Source organism: Mesoplodon mirus, assembly GCF_964341445.2.
Source record: "Mesoplodon mirus genome assembly, chromosome: 19".
Classification (NCBI taxonomy): domain Eukaryota; kingdom Metazoa; phylum Chordata; class Mammalia; order Artiodactyla; family Ziphiidae; genus Mesoplodon; species Mesoplodon mirus.
This window is the reverse complement of record NC_138995.1, coordinates 14,051,386-14,068,193: the sequence shown is the minus strand read 5'-3', so window position 1 is coordinate 14,068,193 and position 16,808 is coordinate 14,051,386. Positions and strand designations below refer to the sequence as shown.

The window sequence follows — 16,808 nt, the reverse complement described above, 5'->3', positions numbered from 1 at the left end:
GCAAGTGAGATTTCACTAGAGGGCCACAGTTTGCCCACCTCTAGTTTAATTTTTTTGTTTTTGTTTCTGTTTTTAATAAGTTTTTTTTTTTTTTTAACTGTGTTGGGTCTTCGTTGTGGTGCGCGGGCTTCTCATTGCGGTGGCTTCTCTTATTGTGGAGTACGGGCTCTAGGCACATGGGCTTCGGTAGCTGTGGCACACAGGCTCAGTATTTGTGGCTTGCGGGTGCTAGAGTGCAGGCTCTGTAGTTGCGGCACATGGGCTTCGTTGCTCCGTGGCATGTGAGATCTTCCCAGACCAGGGCTCGAACCCGTGTCCCCTGCATTGGCAGGTGGATTCTTAAGCACTGTGCTACCAGGGAAGTCCCTCTGGTTTAGTTTTTATCAGAAATTAGATGCAACCTTAAAAGGTAGGGAGTGGAGCCAGAGAGGAGTCCTAGGTCCGACTGTAGCTTAAAGAACTCCCTGCCTCTGTTAATTTAATAAGTGGTACAAATTATTCATCTCTTTCCTCACAGACGTTCTAAATCCTGGGAGTTAATTCTAGCTACATGTTAGTCAGGAAGTGTCTTCTGCTGTCTGACCCAGAGAATTAGAAACACAAGATTACATGAAGGTAGTTACTTGCTAGGCCTAATAGCCCATTTAGTCCATAGAATGGGCACTCAGATGGCCTAATTGTTTTGATGACAACAATTAATCAGGGGATAGCATCCTTATTCGGAGGGTTTTACAAGCTGAGAAGGAAGTTACTACTAGATTTTCAAGCCATCTGCTCTGGAGAATGCTCTCATTTATCATATATCAGAGTAGAATGGGAAAATGCTATAGGGATAAGTTGTCTCTCTCTCACGTCTCTTTTTTTACTTTTCTCTTCATTGCCATCTTCTACCCCATTCCCAGAATCTTTGGTGGGTTTTTTGGGTTTTTTTTCTTTTCTGTATATGACCTGCTCCAGCCCTAACTCTCTTTCACCTTTAGAAAGAGAGAACACTTAAAGGTAAAAGAAAAATTAACAGGGGATCTGAAAATAAATGAAACAACTCTATGCTATAGACATCAGAACCTTAGGAGCTGGTCTCTTTAAATGGAGATATCACCGTTGCTATATCCCCCTGGTTCCAGTCCTAATGGGCTTTACAGTCCAGTTGCAAAGACAGACAGTTATAATAAAATGACAAGGGTTATGATAAGAGAGGGAGCCCGCAGCCCACAGCAAGAGCCCCAGCCAGGTCTGGGGGCGTGGGGATCTGGAAGGACCTGCAGAGCTGTGTCAGAGACCCTTTACATGCTGTCCCTGACCCAAACCCATCACAGGGCATCAGAAAGTTGAGAGAAAGGAGGGAGAGTCTGAGCATCCTGTGCTCACTCAGGGAGGCAGTTAGGGGTAGCCCACCCTCTGCACAGGAAATTAATCTTGGGCTTTTCCTTTAGATCCTAGACCTCTTGGGCCTGGGTTCCTCTGGACCACCCATCCCGCCGCCTACCTTATTCTCACTCATCTCCTACCCTGTGAAGCGGCTGCCTTTGGCCATGACAGAAATCCTGAAACATTTCGTGTTTGTAACTCCACCGTCCAAAGAGCTCTCCCTGATGGAGGAGAAAAGAGAAGTGGAAGCAGAAGCAGAGCTTTCAGCCACCCCAGGCTCCTCAAAGGTAAAGGGAGCAGCTTGTCCTCCTGACCTTGGCGGGAGTTCAGTCGGGCCCTCCACGTGGCCAGAAAAAGCAGTGTTGGGTGTCGTGCTCACTGGGGTGTTTCCCTCTACTCTCTGGGGATTCCGCCTGAGCCTCCCTAAGCTGCACCTTCCCCAGGTCTGACTCTTCCTACTCCCCTAAGAAGAGACTGAAAATGACCAATTCTTACCTTCCAACCTTTGCAATTCCTGTGGATGGTTTAGGGAACTTGTCGAATCACTCTGCAGCTCATCTGCAAGAAAAAGTAAGCAGCAAAACTATCTCTTTTAAAGAGATATCAGAATGTATTGTGAAGCCAAGGTGTAATTCACACAGTGCATAAGAATACAAGAATCAACAGATACAAGTTAAGGCAACACGCACCATTAGAGAAAGGACAGATTATTAAATTATATGGGGAAGATTGGATATTTTGGGTAAAGTTGCTTTTTAATCTCCTTGCCTGACACAATACAGTAAGATTAATTCCACCTGGATTAAAAATATAAGCGATCAAAATGAAATCATGTAAAAGTAGAAAATATATATTACATATACAATTAGTGGAATAAATCACAAAGGAAAAATAGATTTCACTGATAATATGCAGAATGCATAGATATTAAAAATTATGGAGGGGCTTTTTATTCCCAGAGGAGTATGGGGGCCCAAAATTTGAATCTCCCCACACAGCCTCCTTCATATAAAGCATGCATGTCAGCAAAACACAAATAAAATCAGCAGCAAATAAAGTCACCTGTAGGCCCCGCCTACAGCTCAGTTAGGTCACAGAGAGCCCCAAACTTCAGTTTAATAAGTAAGTAGGAAATCAACATCTGAGGTCGCAGCATTGGTGGGCAGGTCTTACTTGAGCAGAGTCCAATAAAAAAGATAAAGAAGGAAATATTGCCACCATCAGAGGTGACTATTACACCAACCTCCCTTCTGAAAATTGACCATTAAGAGGAAAGAGTTTAGCCTTCTTTAACTTCTGGTTTTAGGAGGAACTCTAGTTCATCTCCAACTGATGAAGGAAAGCTCTTCTTTCTAGAAGAATGGCAGCTAAAATTATAGGAGGAATGGTAGAATTTAAAAAGTACTGGTGTACCCAAGGACATCATTGATTAAGGAGCGCCAGTGGATACCCACAGTGCTGCTTTGTCAGGGAACAAGACTCTCACTCTGAGCCAGAGCATCACCCCACAGGTGACCGGCTGGTTGCAAAGGGGAAGGTCCACTTCGCCATGGCCAAGATCTGGCGGGCACCGCTGCAGCCACACAAACACACTTTGCGTCTGTAATGAGGAGTCAGCCTGACATTATTTGTCTCCCATCGTGATGGAGTGTGGTGTACACAGCATCTCTGAATCTAATCAAGCTTTTAAATCTAATTTTCAGTTTACATGAAATGCGGGAAATAAAGGAATAAGTTAAATGACACTCTGAGAATAGTTAGAAAATGTGCAGACTATGGAATATTCTGTAAGAATACAGACCTGATCTCTGCCAAAAGTCAGTGTGATTGGGAGGGAGTGAGGGGTCTAGATTAAAAGATATTAAGGAAATGCAACAACAAAATGCAATATAGGAACATACTCCCTGCCAGCTTCAAGCGTTCTCTGGAGTTCTGGCCTCCTTCTCAGGGAATGAGGTGCCAAGGAAAGCACTAGACTCTCTCCACTCTACCTCTTCCCTTGTACCCTAGTGTCATAGGCTGGGCCCTGCTGCTCTAGGCAGCCTCCAGCCTCCTGAACCTGCAGCGCGGTCACTGCGGACTGCAGGCATATGGCATGGGCGTCTCTGTCTCCTGCTCCTGTGTTCATAAGATGAATGTTTAAGACCCGGTGCTCATTTTTAATTAAGACCCAGGAGGAGCAGACCACCTCATCTAAGGGGAGCAGACAGAAAACTAAAGAAAAAACAGATCAGACCCACGAGACTCAGAAGGAGAAACGTCGCATGGCCTCCAACAGGAAGGGCCTTCCTGGGGGAACCTCTGGAACCATTGCTCCCCTGTCGGACGTAAAGCAGAACAGCATCTCTGGGCAGCATTCACAGGAGAAATTCCCCAGGTGGGCCTCTGAGCAGCCCAGGGAGGGGAAGGCTGAAGCCCCAGATGGAGGGTGTGGCTGTCACAGCACCAGATGGGAACAGGGCGGTCATGCCTATAACCCCAGCAGGACCGGACTCCTCCCAGGCACCAATCCTGTCTTCTCTTGGCCCAAAGGAAGCGTTCTCACTTTAAAAGCCTGTGTGGTCATTTTCAGGCTGAACCATTTCCGGTGGATCGTACCAGCCAATGGTGAGGTGACATTGCGAGTGCACTTCTCTTCCAATGATCTTGGGATCTTTGACCAAACGTTTAACTTTGAGATCCTTGGAACTCACCGCCAATACCAGCTTTATTGCCGAGGTGTCTGCACTTACCCATACATTTGCGAAGACCCAAAGTAAGTGTACTTTGTTTCGAAAAGAAAAGGTTGACAGATACATTTTCATTTCCCCCATGGTGCCCTGAACAAGGTGGCTCTTAATACAAATGTGGAACTGGGACAGCATCTCAGGCCCTCTTGTATTGGGCTCCAAAGTCTTGGACATTGGCTAAGTCACAGGAATGATATGGTACCATGAGACTGAAATAAAGAGAAAGCTAATAGGAGTGAGGGGGGGGGAAGTCTTCCTGTGACAAGTTAGTTTGCTTATTTAACTATATAGCAAATGTAAACAGATTTTATGTTTACTGTAGGACTTTTTATCCTATAATATCCATATATGTGTGAATCTCCACAGGCAGGAGATTTTTCCCTGAGCTACCAGACACTGAGTCCTTATGCACCACATAAAGGCACCTGACTGAGCAAGCTAGTGGGGCCTTTTATAGCTTGTCCACCGAGAGGAGCTTTTTTGCAGTTCTCACCAAGGGACCACGTTGGACAGAGAATTCAGAAGGTGGTTAAGATCCACCAGAACTAGTTTTCCATAGGGTTTCTCAGGACTTTTTCTAGCTGGGCACACTAGAACAGGAAATCCAGCTCAGCTCCATCATCAGCCCCATCAGAAAGGATCCAGCTCACCCATCATCAGCAGTGAAAGACACCACTGGGAATCTTTTTTCTCAAGTTCAAACTGTACTATCTTCACTCGGGGTTGGGGATGGGAGGGTACAGGAATAAAGGCTCGATAAACGTCCTCAAATTAAGAGTCGTTCTGTCTCCAGGCACCTGGACCCTTTGCTGAACAAGGAGTGTTGGGTTCATGTATATGTCATGTGCAGGCAATTCAGACAGCTCTCCTCTCCTCTTCCTCCCCTGTGTTCAGAGTGGTCTTCCCTCAGCAGAAGAGGGACATGAAGGCAAATGAGGTCATCTTTAAGAAGTATATTGTGAGCCTGGAGAGGTTTGACTTCGGGCCACTGCTTTGTGGAAAATCAAGAGATAAGTAAGTATTCCATTGTTTCAAAGCAGATTTCAGACCCCTGGGTTGGACTCACGAATAGTACAAGCAGGGTTCCTATGGAGACGTAGCTTTTACTAACATTGCCTCAGTTAGCCCAGAACCACAAATCAGGAGAACTGGGTTCTTGTGCCCCAAGTTTCTGCTAAGGTCCCAAATAAATGGGGGTGCCATTTTCCCAGATGGGGAAGCCTGGAAGAAGACCAGGTTTTGGTAGGGGAAGGTAGGGTCAATGTGCACTTTGGGATATGTTAAGTTTGAGATGCTTGGGAGATACAGCCAGTAGCCACGTAAAGCAGGGCATAGTCTATACGGTTTTGGTTCTCAGAGGAGAGTCTGTCTTCAAGACAACAAAAGCCACAGGTGTGGATGAGATCACCTAAGATGAGAGGACACAGTAAGGAGAGAAGGACCATGGTTGGAGCCTCAAAGGACTGCAGCACTCACAAGAGGAGAGGCCAGCAAAGAAGATAAGAAAGAGGGCCAGAGCTATTGGTGGAAACCGAGAAAGGGTGGTGTCATGGAGCCATGAGAAGAGGGTGTGGTCAGCTATGTTGATTGCGGCAGAGAGGGCGGAAAGATAAGACCATCAGCATCCACAGGGTTCAACAACACGGAAGTCACAGGAGGCTCAGCAAGAGCCCTTTGCGGGGGATTTCTGAGGATGAAGCCCAGGTAACATGAGTTGAGGAGTCAGTGGGAGGTGAGAGAATGGAGACAGAGTGTGGAGATAGCTCTTTGGGATAGCTTGGCTCTGAAGGGAGATGGAGGGAGTTGAGGACGGGAGGGAGACATGGAGTGCAGGGAAGGCTGTTCGTTCGCTGTTGTTCTTATGATGTTTGGATGTCAAAGGGGAAGTAGCAAGGAAGCGGCTAGAGTTTCCAGAGCATGTAAGGGCCAACAGTGGTGCAGCTCCCTGAAACAACACAACGAGATGTGGAGATGATGGCCTTTGCCAGGAAGAGGGACCATCATCTCATGCTAGGTTGGAGGGAGGTGAGACGGCTTCAGGTGCAGGTAGGTTTACAGATTTGGCTGGCATGGTGAGGAGGTTCCCATGCAACTGTTTTCTCCATGATGAATGATGTGAGGTCATCCCTAACAGTGAGGCAAGTGGAAGGAAGTTTAAAATGTTGAGAAAATGGAGAAGGTATGAAACAGGTTTTGTGCAAAGTGGGAGAGGGAGAATATTAGAGAAGTAGATTAAGATTATCAGGTAGAACCGGGGGCCCAGGTAAGGTCAGTGATCAGAAATATTTAGTGGGCTTCCCTGGTGGTGCAGTGGTTGAGAATCTGCCTGCCAATGCAGGGGACACGGGTTCGAGCCCTGGTCTGGGAAGATCCCACATGCCGCGGAGCAACTGGGCCCGTGAGCCACAATTACTGAGCCTGCGTGTCTGGAGCCTGTGCTCCGCAACAAGAGAGGCCGCAATAGTGAGAGACCCGTGCACCGCAATGAAGAGTGGCCCCCGCTTGCCACAACTAGAGAAAGCCTTCGCACAGAAACAAAGACCCAACACAGCCATAAATAAATTAATTAATTAAAAAAAATATTTAGTAATACTAGTTTTTTCAGTTATATATAAGTTTTTTAGTGTATAGGCAGGGAGGTGAGACCAAAAGTAGAACCAGGGACTCAACCATGACTTAATTCAGTCTAGCATTTATTGTGATAAGTAGAGAATGATTATTTCCATCCCTACTTGGTGAAACTAATGAGCCAACTTAGTTCTCCATTCCCTTCATAACCGCCAGTTTATTTCCTAAGGTGCTGAACTAGTAAATGAAGGTGAAGGGTGTTGACTGTTGATGGAGAGGATCTTCAAAGCCCAGTAGAAGGACTTAGGCGAGAGAAGGAGTGGGAGTCAGGTTGATGGACATGATGTATAGAGCAGCCTGGAGGTCGGATTCAGGGAAATGATGGCCATTCAGAGAGGCATGTATTCAGAACAGCACTGGAATTAACCAGGATATGGGGCCAGACAGCGGGGATCCAGGAGGGCGATTACAGTGGTCCAGAAACGAGTATTATTCATCTATTCTTTTTTTTAAATTAATTTATTTTATTTATTTATTATTTTTTTGGCTGCGTTGGGTCTTCATTGCTGTGTGTGGGCTTTCTCTAGTTGCGGCAAGCGGGGGCTACTCTTCATTGCAGTGTGCGGGCTTCTCATTGTGGTGGCTTCTCTTGTTGCGGAGCACAGGCTCTAGGCACGTGGACTTCAGTCGTTGCGGCACGCAGGCTCAGTAGTTGTGGCTCGCGGGCTCTAGAGCGCAGGCTCAGTCGTTGTGGCGCACGGGCTTAGTTGCTCCGCGGCATGTGGGATCTTCCCAGACCAGGGCTCCAACCCGTGTCCCCTGCATTGGCAGGCAGATTCTCAACCACTGTGCCACCAGGGAAGCCCTATCCATCTATTCTTTTAAGTCCTACTGAGCCTCAATGTCCTCCTCTGCAAAGTGGGAGAAGAATAGCACGTACTGCACAGTTTTAGGGAGACTGAGCTGGTTAGCGCACATGGAACTTCCAGCAGAGTGCTCAGTGGTGGTGATTACCAGCGAGATGTGGAGGCCGCCACCACTCTGGCGGTGACACAGAGATTGCTCTGTCCCTCGGACTTTGATTTCGTCTCTGCAATGCCCTCTCCTTCCCTCCTCCACCCTAGCCTGTCCAGAGAGCTTTTCAGACTGTTTCTGGGCACCAGTGGGTACTATGGTGCCCTGCTTTCCTGACCTGTGCTGTGACCTCCTACGCTGTGTGTGTTCCTTAATCTTCCTTGTGCCTCTGTGGTTCCTTTTCTGTTTGGTACCATTAACTGGGCAGCTTCCAGTGCTTACAGTGCTCCACCCCATGGAGCTCTCCCTAAGGCACTAAGGGAACAGAAACAACCTTGTAACAGTGAACAGCTACAATCCGTGTCGGAACAGTAGCATCCTGCGCAGGTGTAGGAGAAGGTGGTAAATGAGGTCATCTCTAAGTCAGATATGAAATAACAGGTTACTCAGATTGTCATCTCTCCTGGAAGTATAAGCACTGGGAAGGAGAGAGCTACAGATTTTTCAGTCAGAAATCTTTGCAATAGTAATAACTACCATTTATTGGGTATTTGATATCTGCAGCCGTCCTCAGAGCGTTAGGTACACTATTTCATTTAATAGTCATGAAAATCCTAAGGGACATTATCATCCCATCTTAGAGATGAGGAGACCAAGGCTTGGGATGGGAGCGGGGGCTGGTCACATCACAGCTCTAAATCTTCACAACTACAAAGCTTGTGTTCCTAGCCTCCATGACACTGCCTCTGTGTAGCCACATTATCCTTTGAAATTGCCTTATGCCTCACAATCTTCTTTTCCACCTGAATTCTCAGCCAGTCCTCACATCCCCATCCCTAATTTTTGTTTGTTTCCAGGTACAAGTCATCCTTGTTCCCGGGAAACATGGAGACACTGACAATCCTGAACAGTTCCCCAGTGGTCGTGGACGTGTCCTTCTGTTTTCAGAACGATGTCAAAGCAAACACCTACTTCCTGGAGCCTGTCAACATGATTCTGAAACCCAGTGAGAAGCAGGTACAGTCACTTGGATACAAGTCTACCAGGGCAAGGCTTTCTTGGGAAATTTGAGGCCTTGGTATCCTCGGTGTAAACGTACTTTGTTTTGACTCTCCCATTAGAAGCTGAACGTTTGGGCCTACCCTACCGCAGTTGGTGTCTTTGAAGACAGCATTGTCTGCTGCATCAAGGAGAACCCCAAGCCAGCCGTCTTCAAATTAAGCTGCCAGGGGGTCCGCCCAGAACTGGAGCTGGACCCCAGACAATTGCATTTTGACCGGCTCTTGCTGCACAGGTCAGAGTTCTGGGTGATACCAGGACCGGAATGACATTTAAAGAACTTTTAGTTCTAAGGTGACCAGCTCATCCTGATTTGCTCGGGACTTGCCTGGTTTTAGTATTTGAAGTCCTGCATCCTGGGAAACTTCTGGTCCTGTGCAAATCAGGATAGTTAGTAACCCTCTGAGTTCACAGGTTGTCACCTTGGGTTCAGTGAATGGACTTCAAAATGGTTAAGGACTCCCCTAAGATCAAGTGCCAAAGTGTGTGCATATTTGCATTTTTCTCAGAAGAAGGACTACCTTTTTCCAGATTTTCAGTCCATTACCCTAAAAGGTTAAGAATCTTGGTTCTAGAAATTAGAGGACAAACACAGAACACTCGACCAAACCTAGAACTTACATATTCATTCACTGGAATTGTATTACTCTAAATAGAGAATGTTTATTTCTGAGGAAGCTGGGAGAGAATATTGATAATGTATCCTGCATTCCTTGATCATCACAGGTAGGCCCCATTCCCTGATAAATACTTATTAGTGAACTAACAGTAATAGAATAACCAGTCGTGCTTTTTCTGACCTGCCATAATAAATCAAAATCATTTGAAACTGGCAAAATTTCTCTTGGTCTCTGCAGGAAGGACTTCAAGGTAGTCCTTCTCCGCAACATCACACTACTGCCCCTGGCCTGGAGGATCGCCAGCCTGGAGCACCTGGGCGAAGACTTCACCGTGTCCGCGATGCAGGGGACCATAGCCCCCAAGGCTGAGCATAGCCTACAAGTGCACTTCCAACCCTCCAAACCCATCAACATCAAGAAGGCCATTCGGTTGGAGGTAAGGATTCATACGTCTTCAGACTTGGTCACCAAAGTATGTACACACTGGGTTCCCTGACACACACACACCGACACACATACCCACCAAGCCAGGTCTCCGTGTTACACGCTCCCATCTGATCCCCGTTTGACACCCCCCAACCCACAATATCCTGCTCTGCTTACAACTGTCAGCTCCGTAAAGGCAGTCTTGTTCATGGCTGATTTCCCAGTGGCAAGAACAGAGTACTCAATCAGTGCAGAGTGGATGAGTGAGTAAATGAATGAACGAATGGTGTTACTGGTCCTCGAGAAGCATTAGATCTCTGATTTAAGACCCCCGAACCCAGTCACCCCCCAGAGTCCTAACTCAGGAAACATCAGCCTCCACCCAGTTGCTCCCAGCAGACACCCAGGAGTCACCCTTGATTCCTCCGTTTTCCTGTTGGCCTCCCCCTCCATCCCAGTCCTCCAACAAGTCTTGTCAGTTCTGTCTCCCAGTGTATCTCCTGCCCATGCCCTTCCCTGTCTCCACTGCCACCACCACCCTCGTGCAGGCCGCTTGCTGTGTCGCTCACCTGGACTTCCGCAGAGGCTTCCTAGCCGGCTTCCCTCTTCCCACTCCCCGCAGGTGTCCAGAGGGATCTTTACAATGTCAGTCAAGTCAGGTCACTCCTAAGGGTAAGCTGTGACAAAGCGAGAAAGAGGCATGGACATATATACACTACCAAACGTAAGGTAGATAGATAGTGGGAAGCAGCCGCATAGCACAGGGAGATCAGATCGGTGCTTTGTGACCGCCTGGAGGGGTGGGATAGGGAGGGTGGGAGGGAGGGAGACGCAAGAGGGAAAGGATGTGGGAACAGATGTATATGTATGACTGATTCACTTTGTTATAAAGCAGAAACTAATAAAAATAAATAAATTTTTAAAAAAATCAGGTCACTCCTTCCTAAAGCACTAGGCTGTCTTCCCATTGTACTAAGAATAAAGCCCAGGGTCCTCACCTACTTCTGAGTACCTGCCTGCCTCTGTATCCACATCAGGTTTTTGCTGCCTCGGGGCCCTGGCCTTGTAGCACCCCTGCCAAGAAGGTTGTCCCTATGCTCTGTGGGGATTGGCTTCTGCCTTAGGGTCTGCTCAACAGCACTGCCTCAGCTGGCTTTTCCTAATCATCCCACTGAGGAAACCTCATTATGTGCAGTCCTCACCCTGTCTTCTGTCCTTCAGAGCACACACCCCATTCGGACATTATCCTGTTTCTTTCTTTACTTCCTTATGTGAACTCCACTGGAGCAAGATCTTGCCTGAATTGCTCATCATCTGTATTAGTTTCCTAGGGCTGCTGTAACAAATGACCACAAGTGAGTGGCTTGAAACAACAGGCATTTATTCTCTCACAGTTCTGGAGGCCAGAAATTCAAAATCAAGCTATCTTCAAGGCCATGCTCCCTCTAAAGGCTCTAGAGAATAACCCTTCCTTGCCTCTTCCAGCTTCTGGTGGCTCCAGATGTTCCTTGGCTTGTGGCTGCATCACTCCAATCTCTGCCTCAGTCTTCGCATGGCCTTTCCCTCTGTCTGTGTCTTCTCCTCTTCTGTCTCTTATAAGGACACTGTCATTGAATTTAGGGCCCACCTGGATAATCCAAGATGATCTCGTCTAGAGATCTTTAACTTAATCACATCTGCAAAGACTCTTTTTCCAAATGAAGTCACATTCACGGGTTCCAGGGGTTAAGACATGGACATACCTTTTGGAGGCCATCATTCAACTCACTACCCTATCATATCCCCAGTGTCTAGCACAGGCCTGGATGTAAAAGGCACTCAGTAAAATCTGTTGAATGAATGAACGAATGAATGAATGAATGTCACTGACTTTTGATGCCTGAGCTGAAAATGCAACAAGCAAGAAGTCACCCAAGCTTCTCTTTGAATACCCCCAGGGATAGAAGACTTACCAAGTATCTCCGAGTAGCCTGATCTTCCTTTGAACATGTCAGACTGTTAGTGCCTTGTTGGGTTGTACTCAGATTTCTCCCTGTAATTTATGCACATTAATCCTGTTTCTACTTTTTGGGGCCAGTCAATGGATCTAATTAATCTGTCTTATCACCTACCCCTGACAGCCCTTCATATAGCTGAAAACAGATACTGATAGATTCGTTCAATCCACAAATGTATATGAATCCCAGAGGTGACAGTCAGCATTTTTAACACCAGTCTCTACACAGACAGGGGTCTCTGCACAATGAATCCAGGCCACACAGCAGGTGTAGGGTCCCAGCTGTGCCAGCTTCATCCTTTAGTTAATGGATCATGGGGAGCCCAGGGCTTCCCATGATGAAGCGTGAGGGTGCAGGAGGCAAGCATCAAGGGGACACTTGGAGAAGTCATCATGACAGCTGTTTATCAACTGGTATGGAAACATTTGTGTAATTTAACAACTGACATCACATTCCTATATGTTCCAACCAAAGCAGACATAGTGGATTTCCCCTCAGGCCCCCAAAGTGGTCTAAGGCTTCCCTTCCCCAGGTTACATTCCTTCAACATCTATACGAGGAAATGCCTTGCTTTCTGGTCCCTTTGAAAAGCGCTGTGGTGAACTCTAATTGATTTTTGCACCTCTTAAATTTTCCTTCTTATTTTCCTCAATTACAAAATTTAATTGCCCCCCACCCCCAAGCAGGGAAGCAAAGGAAATAGAATGCTCTGGGTACTTGGTATCTATCAGTAGGAAAGAACTATATAAATTCTGGATCTGATAAACCAAGTTCTTTGTCTTATTTTTCCCTCCTGCTGCCAGCCCTTCTTGTCATCTCTGTCAGAGTTTGAGTATCAAAAGAAAGAAGGTCAACTTAAGCAGTCAAATTTGCTCTGTGAAACACTGGCAAAATGCTTGATGAAAGATAAGATGGAAACTCTGCATTAAAACTTTTTTGGTGACAGCTACAGATTTCCCCGTTGGCACCTAAAACACAAGCAATGGGGAGCTGGTGACTTAGTTTTTCAAATTGAGGCTTCAGCAGAGAGGCAGGTGGTGTCCAGGCGGATGCAGGAGGGCCACACCCACTGCCCAGTGGCTCTTCCCCTTGACACACAGACCCTTTATTGCCCATGATTAGTCTCAAGAGTCAACAGTTGGATCCAGCTGAGAGCTGATACCAGTTCAGATGTTCTTCAGGACAGTGAGGGAGGTGCTACCACGAGGGATGACAGCAGAAGGGACAGGGTAGCACTGGAGGCTAGGAGTCTTGCTTTTTTTTTTTAAAAAACATTTCCAATAGTAATGATGTTCGTTTTTTTTAAATCTGAAATTTCCAAAAGAGAAACATTAAACGCTTATTTTGTGTGAAAAATCTAGCACTTATTTCATATGAAAAATCTGACTCATAGGTTGAATCAGAGACAAAGAACAGAACGGTTCAGATTTTTAAAATTAGTAAAGCAAGGACAATTTAGAATATAAAAGTTTTTCATTTCAACTGTCAGAAAAATGCTCTTCAGGTTTATTTGACTTGAAAGTTCAAAGAACACTTTCCTGCAATGTATACTCACAACCCAAACTTCAGTAAGGTAGTGACAATCGTGCAAATAATTGAAACCCAGTAAGTGGACAGGGTGGAAAATGCAGTCCCATTTCCCCATCCTTGTATTGATTGTCTACACCAACCTTCCCCAAAGGGTGTTAGGAAGAACACTTATCCTATACCAAATGCTCAGTGAAAACAAAAGCTGAATACATTTCAGAAATGTTCCTTACCATAGCCCCTTCTTCACGATTCCTCCTGCATGTTCCATAGTTCCAAGCACCTTGTGGCTCTTGCTTTTACAAAACAATTTCTCTTACCCCAACAGGTTTTAGACGCAGACAACCTCGTTGGTGTCGTTCAGATTGAAAACATCCTGATCTTTGCAGAGTCCTACGACGTTGCCTTGGACATCACCTTCCCCAAAGGTCTGTTGACTGCTTCAAGGAAAGGGTGTTTCGAGGTCACATCTTTTAGGCAGTATGTTTCTTGTGTAGAGAAAGATCAGTGGTTGTTGGGGAGAGAGGTGGAATTTAGGTAAATAGTAATCACGCAAGTTCAAGTGATGTTAGCAATGTTACTATGAATCTTAATTTCTCCAACTGGAGACGACAAGCCGTGGTCAAAATATAAAATTTGCAGAGCTCTCTTCTGAACAGTCATCTGAGAGTGAGCTCTTACCTGCCTGCCTGTGTTGCTTTTCTATCACTGCCCTAACAAATTACCACAAACTTTATGGCTTAAAACAATACATACTTATTATCTTACAGTTCTTTAGGTCAGCAGTCCAAAATGGATCTCACTGGGCTAAAAGCTAAGTGTTGGCAGGGCTGCCTCCCCTTCTGGAGTCTCTGGGGGCAAACCCGTTTCCTTGCCTTCTCCACCTTCTGGAAGCCACACACATCCCTCAGCTCATGGTCCCCTTCCTCCATCTTCAAAGCCAGCAATGTTGGGTCAGGTCCTTCTCACGCTGCCATCTCTCTGGTTCTCCCACTTCTGTCTCCCTCTTCTACTTTTAAGGACCTTTGTGATTACTTGGGGCCCACCCAGAGAATCGAGTATAATCTCCATTATTTTAAAGTCAGATGATTAGCAGTCTTAATTCCATCTAATACCGTAATTCCCCTTTGCCATGTAGGCTAGCATATTTACAGGATCCAGGGACTGGGACGTGGACATCTTGCAGGGGAGGGAGCGGGGGTGGTGCAGGGCATTATTCTGCCTACCACGCTGCGCCAACACCCAGGTTAGGGCCCTCCTTCCTCCGACAGGTCTCCTACTCAGCAAGACTCATAGAATGTTAAAGCTGTATATTTGCCCGGATGTCATTGGTCTTGTATACGACAACACTTACTGCAGCATTCTGTATACCAGTGGAAGATTAGGAAACACCCCACATGTCTACCTATAGTGGGACGTTATCCTTGTGGGAATAATAGCGTGAATTACGAAACAGCCGCATCATGGTATATCATACAGCCATCAAAATCACACTCATGGGGCTTCCCTGGTGGCGCCGTGGTTGAGAGTCCGCCTGCCGATGCAGGGGACACGGGTTCGTGCCCCGGTCCGGGAAGATCCCACATGCCGCGGAGTGGCTGGGCCCGTGAGCCATGGCCGCTGGGCCTGCGCGTCCGGAGCCTGTGCTCCGCAACGGGAGGGGCCGCAACAGTGAGAGGCCCACATACCGCAAAAAAAAAAAAAAAAAATCACACTCATGGGGAGTTTTTAATTGTTTGGGGAAATGTTTATGACGTAGTGCAAAGTATAACAATACACATGTATATGTTATATCCCAATTCTGAATATTATACACATGATTCAAAAATCTTTTTCAACACTGGGAGTTTTAGCTAATGAGAGACATGAAAGGAAGAACAGTGGTCCTAGGATAGAAGCCAGAGGGAGCCACCCCATTGAACTGGGCGCAAGAGCAGTGACTGTTGTTTGTTTACTAAGGCTCAATTACAAGAGGCTTTTCTAGGCACAGTGTTTTCAGAAAACAGATTCTCTGAAATTGTCGCCATGGAGTTTCCGTGTGAACTTCAAACGGAAGCTCCCCTGCTTCTCACTGCCATGCCCACTCTTCCCACCCTTCCCCACCCCGGCCCCTGGCTTCTGCAGGAACTGAAGGAGGCCTCGATTTTGGGATTGTGAGGGTCATGGAGGAGGTGAAGCAGCCCCTGCAACTGAAGAACCGTGGGAAATACGAGGTCATGTTCAGGTAACCTAAAAATCATCCAGCATGTGGTCATCCACATCCACTCATGGCAAGAAGTGTGCTGCCTGAGAGATTTATTTTAAAAGTCGATCAGGGAAATCACAAGAACCATCTCTGCTGTTAGCTTCTCTTGGCTTCAGATGAATAGAATCCCAACTGCTCTACAGCCTGGAGCCACAGGGGTCTGGGGGTTGGGGGAGAGCCTCAGGGGGAGGTTGGGAGGAGGAGATACTGGGGTGAGGTATGGTCTTAGGGGTGGAGTGAGAGACCGGAGATGGCGGCCCTGGCCTTAAGCCATCCTGCCCTCCTTTCAGCTCCTCTCTGTTTCATAAGCTGGCGGTCTACGTAGGATTTCATGTTAAGACCTAGGGATTTTCCAGCTTTCTTTTTTAATTTTAAGAACTACTGTATTATAGACTCCAAGTGACGGCCCGGTGGAATAGAGCTCCAGTTTGTGCTCATCCTTGAGATTAAAACTGAAACACTAAATAAGGGAGATTTCTCAGAGAGGAAAGAGTGATGCTGGTTGCAGGGAGGGAGGAGGTCCCTCAGGCAGTGCCAGCACCTGTGGCCAATAGATTTTATGGAAGGTCATCCTTCCCCCAGAAGAATTCAGAGTTGATAAAGGAACTTCCCCCTGGCAGACTTGGAGGCATTCAGTGTATTCATGATAATTTCGCTTTAGTTCAGAGATTGCTGAAATTAGAGCAGTCCCACCTCAATACTACCGTTCCTTAGAACCCTAAATTGAAATAAATAAATATAAATAAAAGCTAAACAAACCTAGAAGAAAGCCACAGTCACTTTGGAATTAGTGCTGAATGGAATCCTGCCCGTTGTGAGTTTTGTTTTAGATTATGACAGGGCGTCAGGTCTGCTCTTTTAGGCTTCATGGAACAGAGTCACCCTCGGGTTGGAGTAAGTGATCAGGGTTCACTGAAGGGATGTGCAGGGCAGTGAGGAAGCACAGGCACCATGCACATAGCAACGAAGGGCCAGGTCTCCTGGACCCCACTGGGGATAACATGTGGGTCCCCATGGCAACTCCAGGTGTCTCGCCTCAGCTTCAGTTTCTTGCTCCAGCTCCAGTCCCCCTGGCATCTCATGAGTCAGCTTTTCTCTGTGACCCCTCACCTCAGCTGCATTGGGCTGTGGCCTCACTTCTGAACACCTCTGTTGCATGACCTCTGCCCCCGCCCTTTCTCTCCTTCCTTAGATCTTCTGGCTTCTGCATCCCTGTTGCCTCTATGTGTGCTGCATTCAGTCCCAGAGCGGGGAG

At 46.8% G+C, this 16,808-nt stretch overlaps 1 protein-coding gene across 1 annotated transcript in view; it reads left to right on the top strand.

Moving 5' to 3' along the window:
* The window catches only part of HYDIN (HYDIN axonemal central pair apparatus protein), a 437,603-nt gene that overhangs the window by 357,060 nt on the left and 63,735 nt on the right, over window positions 1-16,808 (top strand). Inside the window, exons 48-56 of the mRNA XM_082606776.1 lie at window positions 1,434-1,655; window positions 3,537-3,745; window positions 3,941-4,123; window positions 4,992-5,111; window positions 8,537-8,696; window positions 8,801-8,973; window positions 9,596-9,794; window positions 13,637-13,736; window positions 15,433-15,532. Coding sequence (XP_082462902.1) covers window positions 1,434-1,655; window positions 3,537-3,745; window positions 3,941-4,123; window positions 4,992-5,111; window positions 8,537-8,696; window positions 8,801-8,973; window positions 9,596-9,794; window positions 13,637-13,736; window positions 15,433-15,532 — 1,466 coding nt within the window. The remainder of the gene's footprint in view (window positions 1-1,433; window positions 1,656-3,536; window positions 3,746-3,940; window positions 4,124-4,991; window positions 5,112-8,536; window positions 8,697-8,800; window positions 8,974-9,595; window positions 9,795-13,636; window positions 13,737-15,432; window positions 15,533-16,808) is intronic.